Genomic DNA, 17,919 nt, shown 5'->3' with positions numbered 1-17,919 from the left:
GTGATCACATTGAAACTTACAAAATTCTTACAGGGCCTGACAGGGTGGATGTAGGCAGGATGTTTCCCCTGGCTGGTGAATCTAGAACCAGGGGACTCAGTCTCAGAATAAGGGACAGGCTATTTAAGACTGAGATGAGAAGGAATTTTTTTCACTCAAAGGATGGTGAATCTTTGGAATTTTCTATCCCAGAGGGCTGTGGAAACTCAATCATTGAGCATGTACAAGACAGAAATCGATAGATTTCTGGAGTCTAATGACATCAAGAGATATGGGGATGGCGCAGGAAAGTGATGCTGAGGTAGACAATCAGCCATGATCTAATTGAATGGTTGAGCAGACTTGATGGGCTGAATGGCTTACTCCTAATCCTACTGAGGTCAGCGAGTCCTACAGAGTTTTCTGTCCATTAAAAAAGTTATATAAGGCACCAAACATACATCCAATGACTCTGATAAAATCTGCTGCCTCAGAGAACAATCAACAATAGCTGTTCATTTAAAAAGAATGGAAAGGAAAGTTTTCCTAATTAATGTTATATGTCATGTTATTAAGAAATTTCCAGCATTCAATGTTACCTGCTTGAAGTGTTCTTTCTCTTAATCTCCCTTGGCGATGGAAGAGCAGACGGGGTGCTATAACTTCGATGGAAGCCTAAACATCAGGAGAAATTATTACAAGGTTTTAAAGAGCATGTCAGCATTTCTTGTTTTTTGTAACAAATGTTCATAAACATAGGATGAACAGATGTAAAATAATTTAATCCAATACAGAATATAAATATATGCATAATATTTACAAACTAAACAATGTCCTCACAAACATACATTGCCTGGTATAGAATCATAGAATGGTTACAGCACAGGAGGAGGACATTTGATCTGTGGTGTCCATGTCAGTTTTCTGCAAGAGCAACTCAGTTGGTCCCTGTCCCACATAACCCTGCAAATTTTTTTCGCTTCAGGTGCTCATCCAATTCCCGATTATATCTCTCTCCACCATACTCTCAGTGCATTCCTAACTACTTTCTAGGCAGAAAGGTTTCCTCAGGTTGCATCTGAATCATTTGCCAGTCACCTTAAATTAGTGTGCTCTGATTCTTGACCCTTCCACCAATGAGAACAGTTTCTCTCTATCTACTCTGATCTGCACCTCATGAGTTTGAACATATCTATCAAATCTTCTCTCAACCTTTATTTTTCTAAGGAGAACAACCTCAGTTTCTCCAATCCATCCATGTAACTGGAGTTCCTCATAACTGGAACCTAGAATTGAGCACAAGATTCCCATCAAGGCTAAACCAGAGTTTTATAAAGGTTCAACATAACTTCTTTATTTTTGAACTCTAAGTCTCTATTTTCTCAAAATAAGTAAGGCCGTCATTACCACTGAAAGAAAATATGTGTCCATAGCTTGTGTCCTGCAAAGGTGTTAAACGTGGGTTTTTTGGGTCCTATTGGTGCAGTCATGGTGTAAAATCTGTGTATAATGGATGTATAAGCTGAAATACCTGAAAACCCCTGCGCAGCCTTGAAAAAGACAGTTCAGCCTGTGCAGTCTTCAGCAGCAGACTTGGAAAACAAACAGGCAAGGGAGAAACAATGTTCATTACTTTTACTAACCTCTCTATTAACTTCACTGCATATTTTATTATTCCTTCATGGGATGTGAGGTCGCTGGCAAGGCCTACATTTGTTGCCCATCCCTAATGGCCCTCAAGGATGTGGTGGTGAGCTGTCTTCTTGAACTGTTATAGTCCATGTAGTGTAGGTACATCCACAGTGCAGTTAGGAATAGTGTTCCAGGTTTTTGACCCAGCGACAGTGAAGGAAAGGCAAAGTGAGGATGGTATGTGGCTTGGGGAGTGGAGAGGTGCTTGCAGGTAGTATTGTTCCCATGTGTCTGTTGCCCTTGTAATTCTAGGTGCTATAGATCGAGGGTTTGGAAGGTGATGTCAAAAAAGGTTTAGTAAGTTGCTGCAGTGGCCGCTATGTATCAGTGGTAGAGGGAGTAAATATTTAAGTTGGTCGATGGGATACTGATCAAGCAGGCTGCTTTGTCCTGGATAATGTTGAGCTTCTTGAGTGTTATTGGAGATGCACTCATCCAGGCAAGCAGAGAGCATTCCAAGTGGCACTCAAGCCCGTCTTGGGGCAGGGTGGGGGGGGTCAAAGTCAGGTTTGGTAGTGGCCTTCTCAGGCCCCCTGATTCCTGCTCCTCATGTCTCACCATACACCCCCTGCTGCTAAGGTGTTGCCACCAAATGGCACTCTTCCGCCCTCCCCCGCCCCCCTTCACCATCTCATCAGCACATCCAGTGTCATTAGCAATCCCGACACCCCCTCACCAGTGAACTGTCCCTTATTTTTATCCCCCTAGAGTTGGTCACCCTGCTCCAACAACCATAATCATCTTCCCTTGTGGCAGGTATGACTCCAAGCAGTGGAAAGTTTTCCCCGATTCCCATTGACTTCTACTTCGCCAGGGATCCTTGATACTACATTTGGTCAAATGTTTCCTTGATCTCAAGGGCACTCACTCACACCTCACCTCTGGAATTCAGCACTTTTGCCCGAGCCTAGGCCAAGAGCATAGACATGGAGCCAACTGCACCTGGTGAAACCCAAACTGAGCATCAGAAAGCAGGTTATTGCTGTGTAGGTGCTGCTTGATAACACTGCCAATGATACCTTCCATCACCATTGCTGATTGAGAGTAAATGGGACTGTGGTAATCGCAGGTGTAGTACATCTTTAAGAGAATGTGAGCAGATTGACCATGTGAAGGTATGACCCCCAATAGCTGTGTAGCGCAGACTACCATGTTAATGTTAGTCTAGAGTAGGGTCTGGTTGGAGAAGCACACATCATGTAAGTGCTCTGTTGTTTGTGTAAATAAATAGTGTTTCATTTCATATTGGTCTCTGCGTCTACAGTATATTGTATTCGACTCACCTGCTGACAGATAAGCGTATAACCGGTTCGAGGGCAAAGCAGCCCCATAGTAAAACAAAACAATTGACGACAAGGAAAAACACAACAGTCGACGACACCAAGGAGATCCGCAAAACCTCAACTGAAGTGAATCAGCTGCGCCCTGCAGGCCGATTGTAAGTACAGTACAATTATAAGCCCTCCCCATTGTCATTGAAGCTATCACCCTCCATTTGCCACAATTTGGATGCATCGAACCGTTTGTTCAGACCACCGATGACCGGTCACGTTATATTGAACGCCTTGCGTTTTTCTTTTTGGCCAACGACATATCGGGGGAGGAGAAGAAGTGGGCAATCCTCTTACTGACATGTGGCAGTAAAACATACGGCCTAATTCATAGTTTATTGGCACCCAACATCCCAGATTCCAAGAGTTTTGATGATTTGGTGAATCTAGTGAAAGGCCATTTTCAACCAAAAGCTTCGTTAACATTGCAGCGTTTTAAATTCAATTCGAGGTGTCGTGCCCCTGGAGAGTCAATTGCTATGTAGCAGCCTTAAAACAATTGACAGAGCACTGAGAGTTCGGGATGTCGATTAATGACATACTAAGAGACCGATTAGTGTGTGGGATTAACGAAAACCCCATTCAAAAAAGGTTGTTGTCAGAAAAAAATTTGGACTTCAGCAAGGTGCTGGGGTTGGCGTTCACAATGGAAAGCACAGTCAGGGACTCAGAAGAAATCAAGGGAGCACAAAATGGTGCTGTTCTTCATGTCAGGAGGGAGGGTCCGGCTAGAAATGGTGCAGAAGCATAGGGCTTGGCAGAAAGGCAGGAAACAGCCGCCATTAACAGAACAGCAAAAAGCAATGACTTAACGGATAAAAACCACATTCATAATTGCAAAATTGGAACCAGAAAGCTTACAAACGAATGACAATTTAAAAGAACCAAATGTTTCTACTGCCATCGCAATGGGCACATTGTGATATTGTAAAGAAAGGTTGAGGCCAAATTTCAAACAAAAAGGCAGAAGTTATGAAATATACATAATGGAGGAGCCAGAAGAAACAGAGTAAGGTATTTACTCGCTACACAACTTAAAAATGGGTAAAACAGAGCCAATCTACGTGACAGTAGAAGTCAACAGAAAACCCATTTGAATGGAAGTGGATACAGATGCATCCATGACAATCATAGGGGAACACATTTTTAAGTATCTGGATGGAGGAGGCCATTCACCAAAACTGGAAAACCCGGATGCCAGACTAAAAACATATACTGGTGAAAACATAAGAGTAAAGGGTATATGCAAGGTTCCAGTGCAATATGAAGCCAGTTTGCTAACCTACCCCTGATAGTGGTAGCCGGGGAGGGTCTCACTCTACTTGGTCAGAACTGGCTTAAGGAAATAAAGTTGGAGTGGACTAAGATTTTTCAACTCAGAATGAAAGATCTGCAAGAATTATTACAGAAATATGCCCGTGTTCAGGGAAGAGCTCGAGATCTACTAAAATCCACGTGCATCCCAGAGGAACCCCCAGGTATTAGAAGGTGAAGCCAGTCCCCTATGCTTTATGAGAAAAAGTGGATATTGAATTGGGCAGGCTGGAAAGGTTGGGAGTCTTACAACCTGTACAATTTTCCGAATGGGCAGCGCCCATAGTTCCAGTACCAAAGCCTGACCAGAGTGTGTGTTTGCAGGGACTACAAGTTGACAGCCTTGATAGGCACCCCATACAAAAATTGATGAATTGTACACCAAACTGACAGGGGGAGCCACATAAATGAAACTTAACATGAGCCACGCTCACCAGCAAGTCGAGCTGGAAAAAGCCTCTCGGGGTTTTGAGACTATCAACACACAAAGGGGGTTATACCAGTACACCACGTTACCCTTTGGAGTTTCATCAGCTTGTGCCATTTTCCAACGGACTTTGGAAAATTTGCTCCACGTGGTGGTTTATCTCGATGATGTCTTAGTAACAGGACTAACTGATGAAGAACACCTGGCTAACTTGGAAGAGCTATTGAAACATTTCTCACAAGCCGGAATATGCTTAAAGTGAAAAATGTATCTTCCAAGCAAAAGAAGTGATTTACCTGGGTCATAGGGTCAACTCACAGGGTCTTCATTCAGTAGAAGACAAGGTGAGAGCTATTCGTGAGGCGCCAGCCACAAAAAATGCCACAAGTCCTTTTTGAGAATGGTTAACTGCTATGGTCATTTTCTCCCAAATTTGTTGACAGTAGTGGCTCCATTATATGGGTTATTCAAGAAAACCTACAAGTGAATTTGGCAAGCCCCACAACAACAGGCTTTTATGGCAGTAAAGCAGTTACTACATTCATCGGCCCTGTTGGTACATTTCGAACCAAAGAAAGAATTGATTTTAACATGCCCCTACAGAGTAGGGGCAGTACTCAACCACCTATTAGGGGATGGCTCCAAATGGCCATTGGCTACGTCTTAAGAATACTCAGTGTGACAGAACGAAGATACTCACAAATAGAGAAAGAAGACTTATTCATTGTATTTGGCATTAAGAAATTCCACCAATACATCCATGGTCGCCACTTCACCATCATATCCGACCACAAGCCACTACTAAGCTTTTTTGGGGAAGCTAAGGCAATACCCCAAATCGTCTCGGCACGCATCCAAAGGCGGGCACTGATTCTAGCTGCTTACGAATGTACTTTTATCCACTGGCTGGGAAACCAGATTGCCAACGCGCTAAGCCAATTACCTTTGAAGGGCAGTAATGTGAACGTCCTCATCCCTCAAGAACTTATTTGGTTATTAAACTTCTTGGATTCATCACCAGTGAATGCCAAACAGATCAGAAAATCGACAGACCGCAATCTAGTTTTGTCCCACATCAGGGAACAAGTCTTGCAGGGATGGTCTAATGAACCAAAGTCAGATGAAATGAAGCCCTATTTTAACAGGAGATACAAGCTCACCTGCCAAGATGGCATCTTACTGTGGGAGCAAGAGTCATTGTGCCACCCAGAGGAAGACAACCATTATTGATAAAATTGCTTAGCGGTCACCCCGGTGTTTCCAGAATGAAAATATTGGTGCGCAGCTACTTATGCTGGCCAGGGATGGCCACTGAAATTGAAAACATGGTCAAGAGCTGTATGCAATGCCAAAAGAGTTGACGTTTCAAGTCCTCATGACCCTTCATCAGTTCTGTTGAAGGGTCATAAGGACTCGAAACGTCAACTCTTTTCTTCTACGCCGATGCTGCCAGACCTACTGAGTTTTTCCAGGTAATTCTGTTTTTGTTTTGAATTTCCAGCATCCACAGTTTTTTGTTTTTATCATTATGATTACAAATGTTTCAGGCTTTCTTTTGCACTCCATCATTGAAATTGGGGATATTTGTGAAGCTTCCTCCTCTGGTTAGTTGTTTAATTGTCCATGACCATTCATGCCTGGATGTGGCAGGACTGCAGAGCTTGGATCTGATCCACTGGTTGTGAAATTGCTTAGTTTTGTCTATCACATGCTGTTTCCTCTGATTAGAATACATGTAGCCCTGTGTTATAGCTTCACCAGGTCTTAGCAATATTTTTATTATGCTGAATTACGTCTGTACAGGCATCATCTAAGCTCAAAGGGCAGAATGGCATAGCACAAGTGCAGAAGAACACAGATTCATTGATGCATACCTCCAAGCTCTTCCTGATAAAATCAAAGGGAGAGACTGCTGGACGTGGGAGCCATCAAACCATCCAAATAGGTAACTTGTGCCACTTGGGAAGAGGCTGCACTAGAACTAGGACTTATAAATATACAAATGAACATACGTACTAGGAGCAGCAGTAGGTCACTTGGCCTCCTGAGCCTGCTCCGCCATTCAATAAGATCATGGCTGACCTGATTTAACCTTGACTTCACATTTCCACCTACCTCCAATAACTTTTCACCCCCTTGCTGATCAATAATCTATCTACCTCTACCTTAAAAATATTTAAATAATATTATGCTATAGAATAGTGCTGGGAAAGGTTCAAAGACGTCAACAGGGCTCAGAACATAATACACTAGGCAGTCTCTCTTTTGCTTCCTTCCCCATCCTGCTCCCCAGCACATTTCACCATCTTAAAGCAACACATTGATAATTAGGCTTTCACACTGTACTCTGGTTAAGACCATCTCTAACTTGGCATCCTGCACTACAGCTATCCAGCTTCCCTCATAGCAATTACTTACATGCACCCTCTTAAAACCCCTTCCTGCACATTAACAGCCTTACTTAAAATCAGGCTCAGATAAGTTCCAACCTAAAATAGCAACTGGTGTCCTATTCATGCCATAATTCAAAACTCTGACAGTTCAATCTTTATTGTCACGGTATTAAACACCCATGATCTAAGCTTCTTCCTTCTGCAGAACACTTTTAAAAATCTCTCTTCTGCAATACTTTTGGTCCCCTTCTTAATTTCCTGTCCTTGCTCTGACGTTCTTCTTCCAATTAAATACTTCTGAGATATTACCTTATGTGAGCAGCACCATATAAATTCCAGTTGTTCTGGCTCTCATTATAAATGTAAACAAAGGAAAGACACTATAATTAAAGTTCAAAGTGAAATATTGCTGAACAAATTAAAGAAAAATATCAAGCTTAATTTAAACTAAACTTTTTCAGCACAGCCATCTCCATTAAGTCTAATTTAATTCAAAGAAACTCGAGGCATTTTTATCAACATTCTTCCATTATTTGGCTATGCAGTCCAGTGTTAAGAATACCTAATGCACTCTAACAGCGCAATAAATCATTGTCAATTTGGCTCAGTCACAAAACGTGCATCAAATAGAAAAATAGGCTATCCTTTCAAACATCACCCTGTGAAATGAATGTTGATAAGGAAGGTTGTGCATTTTCCCCCCACTGGGAGATGGTCTAAACGTGGGAAGAAATCAAAGAAAACATATAAATGTAATTGATAACAAAGAAGATAGATAGTATATTGCAAGGAAAATCACCGAATTGTTAATTAATTGAATATGCATAAGTTACCTGCACAATTTTATTTTTGTCATTAATGCTATGTTAAAGACTCTGGCTCAAAGCAAGTCCCATTTAAGGTTTTCACGGCATATGTTCAATCATTTATTCACCAAAGTACACAAATTATTCTTTTATCTGTGCATTGTCCAATACAAACAAAATATTTCATACTTGTTAATGCAAGTAATGTGTTAATTGCTACAGACACATCCACCCAAAGTGTTATAAAGCTGAATGACTGAGCAGTTAGATCAATCAAGCATGTTCTGGATAATTGCTTGAGAAGTGAACACTAACACATTACATTGTAAGGCTCTTTTAAACTAGACCATTTTAAATTCAAGAGTGAACAGATCAACAAAAAGATTAGTTTTTAAACTCCAAACTCTCGAGCTATACTCCAAGCACTATTAACCTTACATTTGAGATGCACTCTCTTGTGTAGGTTTTTCTGTCACGTTATGCTAAGTATAAAGATGTTAAAACTAGTATTTGTGACCTGGCCCTTTCACCAATGAATTGGCTTTTGCTGCTCAGATTGAGAGTTATACACTGGAAGAGGCCAGCTACAAACAAATTGTACTGCCATTTTGACCTCTAGACATACAGCAGTATTTATTAGGTCTTCAAATAGTTGGTTATACAATTCTCTCAGTCCATCCTTGGGTAATCTCAGGTTTAAGCTTAGATGCTACTGTTCAAAATACATGGGGGTGGCAGGCGAATCTGCCCTTGAAACCTCAAATTGCCAATAAAAAAATCAAAGATGCAAACTAGAAGTTCCAGAAAGGTCGCTCCCATACATATTACCCTAAATTATAGCTTCTCCAAAGTCCAAACAGGGCTGAACAATTGCAGCGCAGGTGTCTCATTGAGAGTGGGAGAATAATGCAGAGTTTGATTGGAAGTGCAGCAAGTGTGGAAGAGACAAAATCTGTGAGGAGCTACTCCTGTTGTAATATGCCTTGAGGGGATGGCAGCATGCCATCATTTTAAGGGAAGTGTGTCACGTGATCCAGCTTTAGTTTTACTTTGGCCTGGATCAGAACATGGCACACATAGCCCTGTTGATGTCCTCAAGCTTTCTACTCATGTATATATGTTTACATGCTTGTTCTTAATAAATGAACCCACAATGTGTTTGCGCAATCCCTTACAAACAATTGCTGCCTTTATATCATATAACACACACAACATGGGGTGCAGCAGTGGTTCCTTCCAAACTACACAGTGCTCTACATGGCAGCAAGATTAAGTGCAGGTACGACATGGTGAACAGTCTTAGATCATCCTACATGGCATGAGATGTCCCTCAATGTTTTAGTCAGGCCACAACAGAGTCAAAGCTTCGGATGGAGTTGAAATTGCAGTGTGGTGGCTGCACAGGAAAACTTTATGAGCATGTGAACATACAAAATAGGAGCAGAAGTAGACCATTTGGCCCCTCAAGCCTGGTCCACCATTCAATAAGATCATGGCTGATCTGCTTGTGCTTCAAGTTCCACATTCCCATCTACCCCCGATAATCTTTGATTCCCTTGCTAAACAAGAATTTATCTACCTTTGCCTTAAAAAATTCAATAATCCAGCCTCCACCATCTTCTTAGGCAGAGAGTTTCAAACAACCCTCAGAGAAAAGATTCTCTTCATCTCTGACCTGAAAGGGCAACTCCTAATTTTAAAACAGTGCCCCCTAGTTCTGGACTCACCCACAAGAGGAAAGATCCTTTCCATGTCCACCTTACCGAGACTATTTAGGATTTTATATACTTCAATCAAGTCACTCCTCACTCTTCTAAACTCCGGTGGAAACAAGCCCAGCCTGTCTTACCTATCCTCATAAACAACCCACTTATTCCGGGTATTAATCTAGTAAATCTCTTCTGAACCGCCTCCAATGCATTTACATCCTTCCTTAAACAAGGAGACCAAAACTGCACACAGTATTTGAAATGTGGTCTCATCAATGCCCTGTATAACTGAAGCATAACATCCTTACTTTTACGTTCAATTCCTTTCATACTAAAGTGTAGCATTCCATTAGCCTTTTGGATTACATGCTCTACCTGCACACTAACTTTTTGTGAGTCATGCAAAAGATCACCTAGATCCCTCTGCACCTTGGTATTCTGTTGTTGTTCTCCATTTAAGTAATATTCTACATTTTTATTCTTATTATCAAAGTGGACAACTTCAATTTTTCCCACGTTATACTCCATCTGCCAGATTTTTGCCCACTCCCTCAATCTATTTATATCCATCTGCAAATTCCTTATGTCTTCTTCACAACATACTTTCCTACTTATCTTTTTGTAATCTGTAAATTTAGCTACAATGCCTTCGCTCCCCTTATCTAAGTCATTGATGTAAATTGTAAAGTTGAGGCCCCAGCACAGACCTCTGCAGGGCTCCACTCGTCACATTCTGCCAATTAGACAAAGGCCCATTTATGCATACTCTGTTTTCTGCCAGGCAGCCAATCTTCTATTCATGCTAATATGTTAGCCCCTACACCATGAGTTTTTACTTTCCGCAATAACCTTTGATGAGGCACCTTATCAAATGCCTTCTGGAAATCCAAGTACAGTACATCTACATGCTCCCCTTTATCCACAGCAAATTACCCCTTCAAAGAACGCCAATAAATTGGCTAAACATGATTTCCCTTTCACAAAACCATGCTGACTCTTCCCAATTACCTTGAGTTTTTCTAAGTGCCCAGTTATAACCTTTTTAATGATTGATTCTAGCTCCTTTCCCATGACAGACATCGAGCTAACTGGCCTTTAGTTTTCTGTTTTCTGCCTCCCTCCTTTCTTGAATAGAAGAGTTATATTTGCTACTCTCCAGTCAGATGGAACCTTTTCAGAATCTAGGGAATTTTGGAAACACCAACACATCTCCTACCTCATAAACCACCTCTTTTAAAACCTATGGATTAAGCCCAACTGGACCCAGAGACTTGTCAGCCCGCAGCTCTATCTGTTTGCTTGGTACCGCTTCCCTAGTGATTCTAATTTCACCAAGTTCCTCTCTTCTTTCCACCTCTTGATTTATAGCTATTACTGGAATGTTTTTTGCATCCCACAAAAAATTTCTTTGAACAGACTTGAGAAAATTTATTGCTTATGGAATAAAAGGGACAGTAGCAACGTTGGATACAAAATTGGCTGAAAAATAGGAGGCAGAGGGTAATGGTCAATGGATATTTTTTGGGCTGGAGGAAGGTTTGTAGTGGAGTTCCCCAGGGGTTGGTATTGGGGCCCTTGCTTTTTCTGACATACATTAATCATCTTGATCTTGGTGTGCAGGGGACAATTTCTAAGTTTATGGTTGATACGAAGTTTGGGAGTGTTGTAAACTACGAGGGGGACAATGTAGAACTTCAAAAGGACATAGACAAGCTAGTGCAGTGGGCAGATAGGTGACAGATGAAGTTCAATGTGGAGAAGTGTGAGGTGATGCATTTCGGTAGGGAGAACATGGGCAGACAAGGAGTGAAATTTTAAAGGGGTGCAGGAACAGAAAGACCTGGGTATAAAAGTGCACAGATCATTGAAGGTGGCAGGACAGGTGGAGAGAGCTGTTAATAAAGCATATAGTATCCTGGGCTTTATTAATAGGGACATAAAGTACAAGAGCAAGGAGGTTATGCTGAATTTACATAAGACACTCGTTAAACATCAGCTGGAGTATTGTGTACAGTTCTGGGTGCCACATTATAGAGAAGATGTGAACACATTGGAGAGTGTGCAGAAGAGTTTACAAGGATGGTTCCAGGGATGAGAAACTTCAGTTACAAAGATAGATTGGAGAGGTTGTAACTGTTCTTCTTGGAGAGAAGGCTAAGAGAGAAATAATAGATGTTCAAAATCATGTGGGGGCTAGACAGAGTAGATAAGGAGAAGCTGTTCCAGCTCGTAAAAGGATCAAGAATGAGAGGGCACAGATTTAAAGTGTTTTGCAAAAAAATTAAATGTAATGTGAGAAAGAACTTTTTCCACACAAGTGGTTCAGGTCTGGAACACACTGCCTGCAAGTGTGGTGGAGGCAGGTACAATTGAGGCATTCAAGAGGGCATTAGATGATTATTTGAATAGAAACAATGTTCAGGGGTACAGGGAAGAGGCAGGGCAATGGCACTAGGTCATAATGCTCATTTGGAGAGCCAGTGCAGACACAATGGGCCGAAAGGCCTCCTTCTGCGCCATTAAAATTCTATGATTCTGTGATGTGAACATTAAAGCTTTTGTAAAAAGTGAAAAAGTTGATATGGACTTGTTAATATCCAAATGGTAGCTTTATGATCACTTTGAACTATGTTCTATTTGAATTCCTTTTGTTTTTGGTTTCATTAAAGATGAATAAAGTCAACCAGCTCCATTTGAGAATAAAACACATGTCCTTTATTTTTAATGTGGGCACGAAGAACCACATTTAATGTGCTTTTGGTCCATCCAGTCTATGTCTCACTAAAGTCTGGATGATCACACGATGAGGTGCATTAGTTTGGAAAAATCACTGAAATATGAAGTATATATGAATTAAACCATCTGTCATCTGATGGTTAGCTGGATACTGCATTGATTTGTGTGTATTTCCTTTGTTGCACAGTTGGACCATAGGAAGTCAATATCCTGGCGTGTTCTTCAACACTTGCTTTAAATAGAAGCATTGAGGGGAAAGAAACTTGAAATTGGCTGAACAAAATCAAGGAATGCTGGAGAATGCTAGCGGTTTGCAAACAATTTTTAAAAGGGGCTGGAGATATGAGACTCGTTGCCAATAAATCACCTTACCCTAACGACTTAGAATTTTCATTTTGGAAACAGTTTGGGAGATTTACAGTAATTCCTCACTTAATGTTGTAGTTGCGGTCCTGAAAAGAGCAACTTTAAATCAGATTTTCCCATTACGACCAATGCAAAAGCTGTAGTTAGATCTTATAGAACCTTTCTCATCAAAAAAATTGAAACATAATACCCTGAATGTTGAAATGCTGTGTATTCCTAAATACCTTAATTTGTAAATTAAATAATATTTTCATATTTATTTTATTTTAAAAGTTAAGAAATACACTCACTCTTTCTACTTACCTCCTCTCTTGCTTGCTGATCTTCCTGCTCCCTAATGCTCCCGTTCACCACCTTTCCCGCTCGCTTCCCATCCCAGTCGCGACCCCCCCGCTCGCTGCCCATCCCGCTCGCCGACCCCACCTGCTCACTGCCCATCCAGCTCTCCGACACCCTTGTTTGTTGCCCATCCCATTCGCCGACAGCCCCTGCTCATTGCCTATCCCGCTCGCCGATGCCCCTGCTTGTAGCCCATCCTGCTTGCCAACCCCCAGCTAGCTGATCCCCCCTGCTTGCCGCCCATCCTGCTCGCTGATGCGTCTGCTCACTGCCCATCCCAAATGCTGAGCCCCCTGCTCATCGCCCATCGCACTCGCCAACCCCCACTGCTTGTTGCCCATCCTCCTTGCCGACACACCCTGTTCATTGCCCATCCCGCTCGCCGATACCCTAGCTCGTAGCCCATCCCATTCCGACACCCCTACTCGTAGCCCATCCAATTCACCGACACCCCTACTCATTGCCCATCCTGCTCGCCGACCCCCACTTATTGCCCATCATGCCTGCCAAACCCCCTTCTCGCTGCCTATCCCACTCGCCGACTCCTCTGCTCGCTGAACCCCCTGCTCACCGCCCATCCCACTCGCTGATCCATCTGCTCACTGCCCATCCTGCTCCCCAACCCTCTAGCTCTCCGACCCTCCACTCGCTGCCCATCCCACTCCCCCAATCTCGCGCTTCCCACTTCTCCCATATGCTGCTTCCCTCTCCCAAATTCACCGTGAGCAAAGGCTTGGGACAGGGGTGGTGACTAGAAAAGAGTAAGCAAAGGAGCAAGAGGAGCTGTGAGTAGGAGAGTCAGGAAGAGAAGAGACTCACGGGAGGGTTGATGAGCGAATGGGTCAGTGAGCTGGAAAGTCTGACTAGCAGGAAGGGAGCTGAATGGGCAGCAGGATCGGCAAGCAAGATGTTCGGGGCACTGGAGAGGTAGTGAGTAGGAGGGTCAGTGAGCAGGAGAGGCCACTCCAAAACAGTGCCTTTGGGTATCACACATTACGTCAGCCTGGTGCAAAACAATGCTTAAACAGAAATCCCGACACTAAGAACACATACTTGCCTTGTTATATCTGTGACGTTAAATTGGAGTGATTTAAAACAGGGACTTAGTGTATTTAAAATAAATTAAAAAAAACAAAAGTTTATAGAACCTTGCTCACTGATTCCAATTTAAATATAAACTCCTCACATAGAGTCCTTGGTACTTGTGCTACATTATCAAATAAATAATGGAAACCCTAAAAGAATTCAGTGCAAATACAGAACTTGAGTATTGCTGAAAAATAGACTTTTTAAATTCATTCATGGGATGTGGGCATTGCTGGCTAGGCCAGCATTCATTGCCTATCCCTAATTGCCCTTCAGAAGGTGATGGTGAGATGCCTTCTCGAACCGATGCAGTCCCCGTGGTCTAGGTACACCCATAGTGCTGTTAGGGAAGGTGTTCCAGGGTTTTGACCCAGCGCAGTGAAGGAACGGCAAGATACTTCCAAGTCAGGGTGGTGAGTGATTGGAGGGGAACTTCTAGGTGGTGGTGTTCCCATGTGTCTGCTGCCCTTGTCTTTCTAGATGGTAGTGGTTGTGGGTTTGGAAGGTGCTGTCTAAGGGGGCCTGGTGAGTTCCTGCAGTGCATCTTGTAGATGGTACACACTGCTGCCACTCTGCATCAGTGGTGGAGTGAGTGAATATTTGTGGATGGGGTGCCAATCAAGTGGGCTGCTTTGTCCTGGATGGTGTCAAGCTTCTTGTTTTGGTGGAGCTGCACTCATCCCGGCAAGTGGAGAGTATTCCATCACACTCCTGACTTGTGCCTTGTAGATGGTGGACATGCTTTGGGGAGTCAGGAGGTGAGTTGCTCACCACAGGATTCCTAGACTCTGACCTGATCTTGTAGTCACAGTATTTATGTGGCTAGTCCAGTTCAGTTTCTGGTCAATGGTAACCCCCAGGATGCTGATAGTGGGAGATTCAGCGATGGTAATGCCATTGAATGTCAAGGGGCAATGGTTAGATTCTCTCTTGTTGGAGATGGTTATTGCCTGGCACTTGTGTGGCACGAACATTACTTGCTACTTGCCAGCCCAACCCTGGATATTGTCCAGGTCCTGCTGTATTTGGACATGGGCTACTTCAGTACCTGGGGGTCACAAATGATGTTGAACATTGTACAATCAACGAACATCCCCACTTCTGACCTTATGATGGAAGGAAGGTAATTGATGAAGCATCTGAAGATGATCAGGCTGAGGATATTACCCTTAGGAACTCCTGTAGTGATGTCCTGGAACTGAGATGATTGAGTTTTCTCCCTGATTCCCATTGACTCCAGTTTTGCTAGGGCTCCTTGATGCCCCACTTGGTCGAATGCTGCTTTGATGTCAAGGGTAGTCACTCTCATCTCACCTCTGGAGTTCAGCTCTTTTGTCTACGTTTGAACCAAGGCTGTAATGAGGTCAGAAGCTTAGTGGCCCTGGAAGAACCCAAACTGAGCAACAGGGAGCAGGTTATTGCTAAGCAAGTGCCGCTTGATAGCATTGTTGATGACCCCTTCCATCACTTTACTGATGATAGAGAATAGGCTGGTGGGGCAGTAATTGGCCAGTTTGGATTTGTCCTGCTTTTTATGTACAGCACATACCTTTTGTCGAAGCTTTTCATCTTGCACCCATCAGAACAATTCAGAAGAATACAGTGTAAGGGAAACCAACAAATTTATACTGTGTGAGAAGAGAGTGCTGAATGGTTGGCAAGTGGGCTCTGATTGGTAGAGGTGTGCCATGGAGAATGCACCAGTTCATGGTGACTGCCAGTTAACTGCCAAAAATTATTTGAAATTTAATCCAGGCAGCTTGGCCCTAATTGGTGAAGGTATTGCCCTGAGGAATGAACCAGCGAATGGCTGTCACTTATTTTCTTTAGCTGAAACAGGTTTAATGTGTGTAGATGTTCTTTCTGTCTGCAAAGAACAAGCCCCTGTGTACTAATGTACGGAGCTTCCAGTATATGCAAACGCGCCACACTGCAAGCCCAACTAACAGTCTTAAATTGGTTGTTAGTGTAATTCTTAGCACACTGAGGATTATTTGGCAAATGTTATCCAATCGGAGAATCACATCTAATGTTGGACACCTTGTTTTGAGCTTTGCAAGCACAGGCTGGTTGGGTACGATCTGAACCTCATCTGTTGTGAACAACGAAAGGGACATGTTGTTTGATATGATCTGCCAGTTTCTGGCAGGTACGGCCTACATACCTAGCATCTCACTGGTGCTGAAATTCATATACCACATTACTCGTTTGTGTTATAGGCAAAACATCTTTTTGGCTTGAAGGGAGCATCTTGTTAGTGGCAAATACCACTCGTGTTGCTCCTGCATGGTAGCAATGTGAAACAATTAGCTTCACCTGTTGCTCAAATTTTGAGATACTTTGCCCTTCATGAGTAATCGGGAGCTAGACTGGGCACTTTTCAGGACCAAAAACAGCCTTAATCCCGTTCATGAGTTTGCGCGGTATACAGCATGAAACGGTGCGATCAGGGTAGCTATTATCCTACAGGATGCCTTTGATGCGCCCTATTTCAGCATCAAGTTTTCATGGTGAGCAAATGGCTCAGGCCTTACTTACAAGGTTGTTGATAAGGCCAATCTTATGGCGCGTGGAACTGTAAGAATCCCAATATGTATATTGACCAGTGACAATAGGCTTGCGGTAGACAGTGGTAGAGAAACCATGGGCAGATTTCTCAACTAGTACGTCAAGGAAGAGGAGTTAATTTGACTGCTCTATTTCAAAGATGAATTTGAGCGCAGGATGGGGCCCATTAAAACATGTAAGGAAATTATTACATGCAGCTGTGGATTTAAATATAGCAAACATATCATCCACATATCGGAAATACACAAAGGGTAGAAGGTTAGGTGTCATTCCATTGAAGACACGTTTCTCATGGAACCCCACAAAGATGTTTGCAAGAGCTGGGCCTAGAGGGGATTCCATGGCAACACCATCTATTTGGGCATATATGATGTAGTTAAAACTGAACTCAATTGCGTGAGCTGCCAAGTTCATAAGTTCAACGGTACTGATTCATGCAATGGTGGTGGGTCTCGGTCGCCATGCTATAGTCCCATGCCAATGTCTCTACCAATCAAAGTCCACTTGCCAACCAATCAGCACTCTCTTCTCATACAGTATAAATTTGTTGGTTTCTCTTACATTGTATTCTTGCGAATTGTCTTGATGAGTGCAAGACAAAAAGCTTTGACAAAATGTCTCTTTTTGCATCAATACTCAAGTTCTGTACAATCAAACAACAAATACAGAAGGTAATGTTGTGTGACTGTATCACATAATAAAGGAGCTAGTGAGAACAAAAAGGAGCCCTTAAAAACCAAGACGTAGCCTCCAAAAGTCAAAATGTAGCCCCCAAAAATCGCCTGAGAAAATCTAAAAAAGAGCCCTCAAGAATTTTATTTTGACCCCCTGTTAGGTGCTCTCTGCTGCCCGAACAGTTGTTTCAGATCATATGGATAAATTGGAGCTTTTATCTTTTAGGATGGCTTCTCTCCCTTTCATCCATTCTCAGGAACATAGGAACAGGAGTAGATCAGTCAGCCCCTTGAGCCCATTCCACCATTCAATTAGATCATGCCTGATCTGTATCAGAACTTCATTAACTCACATTGGCTCTGTAACCCATAATATCATTATCTAACAAAAATCTCAGTTCTGCAATTTTCAATTGAATTAGGCTCAACTGCTTTTGGAGGAGTGAGTTGCCTATTTTCACGACCCCCTGTATGAAGAATTGCTTTCTAACATTATTCC

General features: G+C 42.6%; 1 protein-coding gene across 5 annotated transcripts in view; it reads right to left on the bottom strand.

The window, feature by feature from the left end:
- The window catches only part of LOC121289819 (CAP-Gly domain-containing linker protein 4-like), a 362,767-nt gene that overhangs the window by 44,345 nt on the left and 300,503 nt on the right, over positions 1–17,919 (bottom strand). For all 5 annotated transcript variants that reach the window (XM_041209695.1, XM_041209713.1, XM_041209721.1 and 2 more), the window contains one exon: positions 579–654. In XM_041209695.1, the coding sequence (XP_041065629.1) occupies positions 579–654 (76 nt within the window). The remainder of the gene's footprint in view (positions 1–578; positions 655–17,919) is intronic.

This window comes from Carcharodon carcharias, chromosome 2, assembly GCF_017639515.1.
Source record: "Carcharodon carcharias isolate sCarCar2 chromosome 2, sCarCar2.pri, whole genome shotgun sequence".
In the NCBI taxonomy this organism is placed as follows: Eukaryota; Metazoa; Chordata; class Chondrichthyes; order Lamniformes; family Lamnidae; genus Carcharodon; species Carcharodon carcharias.
The sequence above is the reverse complement of the archived record's forward strand: the minus strand, read 5'-3'. Positions and strand labels throughout refer to the sequence as shown.